Source organism: Penaeus monodon, chromosome 20 (genome assembly GCF_015228065.2).
Source record: "Penaeus monodon isolate SGIC_2016 chromosome 20, NSTDA_Pmon_1, whole genome shotgun sequence".
Lineage (NCBI taxonomy): Eukaryota > Metazoa > Arthropoda > Malacostraca > Decapoda > Penaeidae > Penaeus > Penaeus monodon.
In genome coordinates this window covers 30,672,581-30,675,200 of record NC_051405.1, presented here as the reverse complement: position 1 = coordinate 30,675,200, position 2,620 = coordinate 30,672,581, and the positions used below count along the sequence as shown (strand labels likewise).

General features: G+C 35.6%; 1 protein-coding gene across 1 annotated transcript in view; it reads right to left on the bottom strand.

Moving 5' to 3' along the window:
* LOC119585967 (kinesin-like protein unc-104) overlaps positions 1 to 2,620 on the bottom strand; it is a gene marked incomplete in the record, with an annotated part of 145,723 nt that overhangs the window by 15,906 nt on the left and 127,197 nt on the right. The window contains 4 exon segments of the mRNA XM_037934681.1: positions 1,184 to 1,308; positions 1,491 to 1,581; positions 1,844 to 2,021; positions 2,362 to 2,568. Coding sequence (XP_037790609.1) covers positions 1,184 to 1,308; positions 1,491 to 1,581; positions 1,844 to 2,021; positions 2,362 to 2,568 — 601 coding nt within the window.

Here is a 2,620-nt window from a genome sequence, read left to right as displayed (position 1 = left end):
GTGCCTGTATTTCAGCCACATGATAGTAGTAAAGCACGATCCAATAAGAACCTACAAAAATATTTCAGAATTTTGTGACTGACTCCACTGCCTGGTAAAGTTACCACAATCATCAATGAAGATTGAAGAATATCAGTACTATAACTATTCAGCGTTAGAGAGGGATGAATTGTTAAGCTGAACAAACAATGATTAAATGCTCACAAATTAGGATAGTCACCTCAGTACAGTGGGGTTTTATAGGTATAGAGATATTTACAAACACAAATTAGAAGCACAGTGTATATTAAAGCAATAGGGAGCAATACCACACTGCATGCATTTAAAGACTCAAAGGTATGAAATGTGCACAGATAGTAAACATCCTTACTAAGAGATTGTTTACTTGTTTAAGTTTTCCAATCTCACTAGTCTCCAGTATGACACATAATGAGGTTGGCATGCTTGCAGATTGTATGCCTTATTTTTGAAAGTACTTAGTTACTCCTAATAGAGAATACAGTAATCTGATGCAGCACGTCACACTGTTTTTGATTCAGGACTCTTAGGATCTTTATGACTGAAGTACAGAGGCAGGGTTGAGAAGAAATGGGGTTCTAATCATTGCTGTTGCCAAGCAGACTACTCATGGATGCTGGGTTGTAGTGCACCATGGATAGTGGAGACAAAATACAACAAAGATCAAAGGGCTGAGAGGTTTCAGGGGAAGCAGTCCAGGATAGGTAGACATATTGGCACTGTATGTATGCTTACCATCAAATTCACTCATACACAAAAATAACAGTCATATTAATACATGGCATCACTCATACCTGTGTACTGCATAATAATTTCAAAAGTAATAAGCACCATTAACCATTTATTGCACTATTCATTTTTTACATTTTGAAAGCTTTCAGGTAGAAGAATGACATGGTATCATGAGGATATTATGAGAATACTAGCCAAAAATACTGCACAGGATAGAGAAATCTCCAAAATATATATCTTTAAATCATACATAAAAAGGGAAAATTCAAAATTTTTATGTAACTCATGTAATATATATCTATATTTTATAACAGAGATGTTAATCATCAAGCATAAAAAACCTGCATCTTAATTCCTTGAAGAGTAATGTCATGAGTAAGTCAAGAGTATCTAAGGTAAACCATTATACAAAACAAAGTAAACAAGAACTCACAAATGCGTGGCATCTTGCCGAGCATCTCGATGGAGAGGGTGCTGTTGGTAATGGCCAAAGACTTCAAACACAATGGGTTGGGTTTTGATGTATTCCAGGAAGGCTCGTGTTACTGTCACAGTAATCTGATGGATGAAAAGTACAGATATTTCCAAATTTTTATAATACCAAAAAACTAACTAGTCATTAAACAACCAAAATATTTAATATTGGAAAAAGACTTTAATATTATAATTGTACAACAAACATCCTGTAGATACAGATTCCCCACATTTTTAAATGAAATTTCCACAGGCAAAGTACTTACATTCTGCACATGATAAAATCCAAGTGGAGGTCCTTTACCAGTGTTCTTGATGGGCTCTGTAGAGAAGGCCTCATCATGGCGGTGCAAAAAGCTGTTGTAAGAAAAAATCACACAGTGTCAACCATTTCCTAACTTTGTGAATACCATATTATGTACATGATTTTATACTCATGTTACAATAAAAAAGGTAAAAGCATAGTTAGGAATGTATACATCTAAATTGCAATATATTCATATACATATTTGTATATAACCATCCCTCTCTCAAACTATAAAACAAATATAACAATGCTCTGTAAAGAATTTCCTAATAAAATGTAAAGAAAAATTAAGCCACTTGAAAAAATACTCACTTGAACTGGCAGAAAATGTCTGCATACTCTGTTGACACATCAAAGGCCTGAAGCACAGTCACACGGAAAGTAAACTCTTGGCCAATGCGCAAGTGAGGTGGAAGGTCTTCATCTTTTAAGCTTTCGCAAGAACTGACACTGCTGTCGCCTCTACCACTGTCTACTTCACACACCTCATCTATGGCAATGAAGGTTTTGTCAACAATTAACAATGTTCAATGCTTAAATGTGTGAAATTCATTAATAAAATGTATTATGTCAACTAATTTTCCAGAATCTATGTATGATGACCCTGATATATCAATTACAAGTCATAAGATTTGTTTCTTTTCAAATGATACCCAAAACATGAAACCTATATTGGCTATGTTCTTGTATAAAACCTAGACTCTACTAATATCTATACTTGTACCACAAAAGTAAAGAAGCTTAGATTTCTTTACATCAGTGTTTTGGATACCTAATATCATTCATTCCAAACCAGACATATGCCTTCTTTGGAAGCTCATTCCACTAACCTTCGATCTTTATGGTGTCTCCCGGAGCAACCTGACCCTCAACTATACGTTCTTCTTCAGCAGCTGCAGCTGTATTTTTCTCAAGTACCTGAGCTGAGAGCGATCCCCGTTTTGTTCGCGGTCTCTTGAATGATCCGTCATTGAAAGATATGCGAGCACTTTGCCGCACGCCCGCTGGTTGTGTCGTTTCCACAGCATCTTCTTCAGCTGTGGGGTCAACAGGAGAAAACAGGGAAAAAAATATATATACAAAAATAAC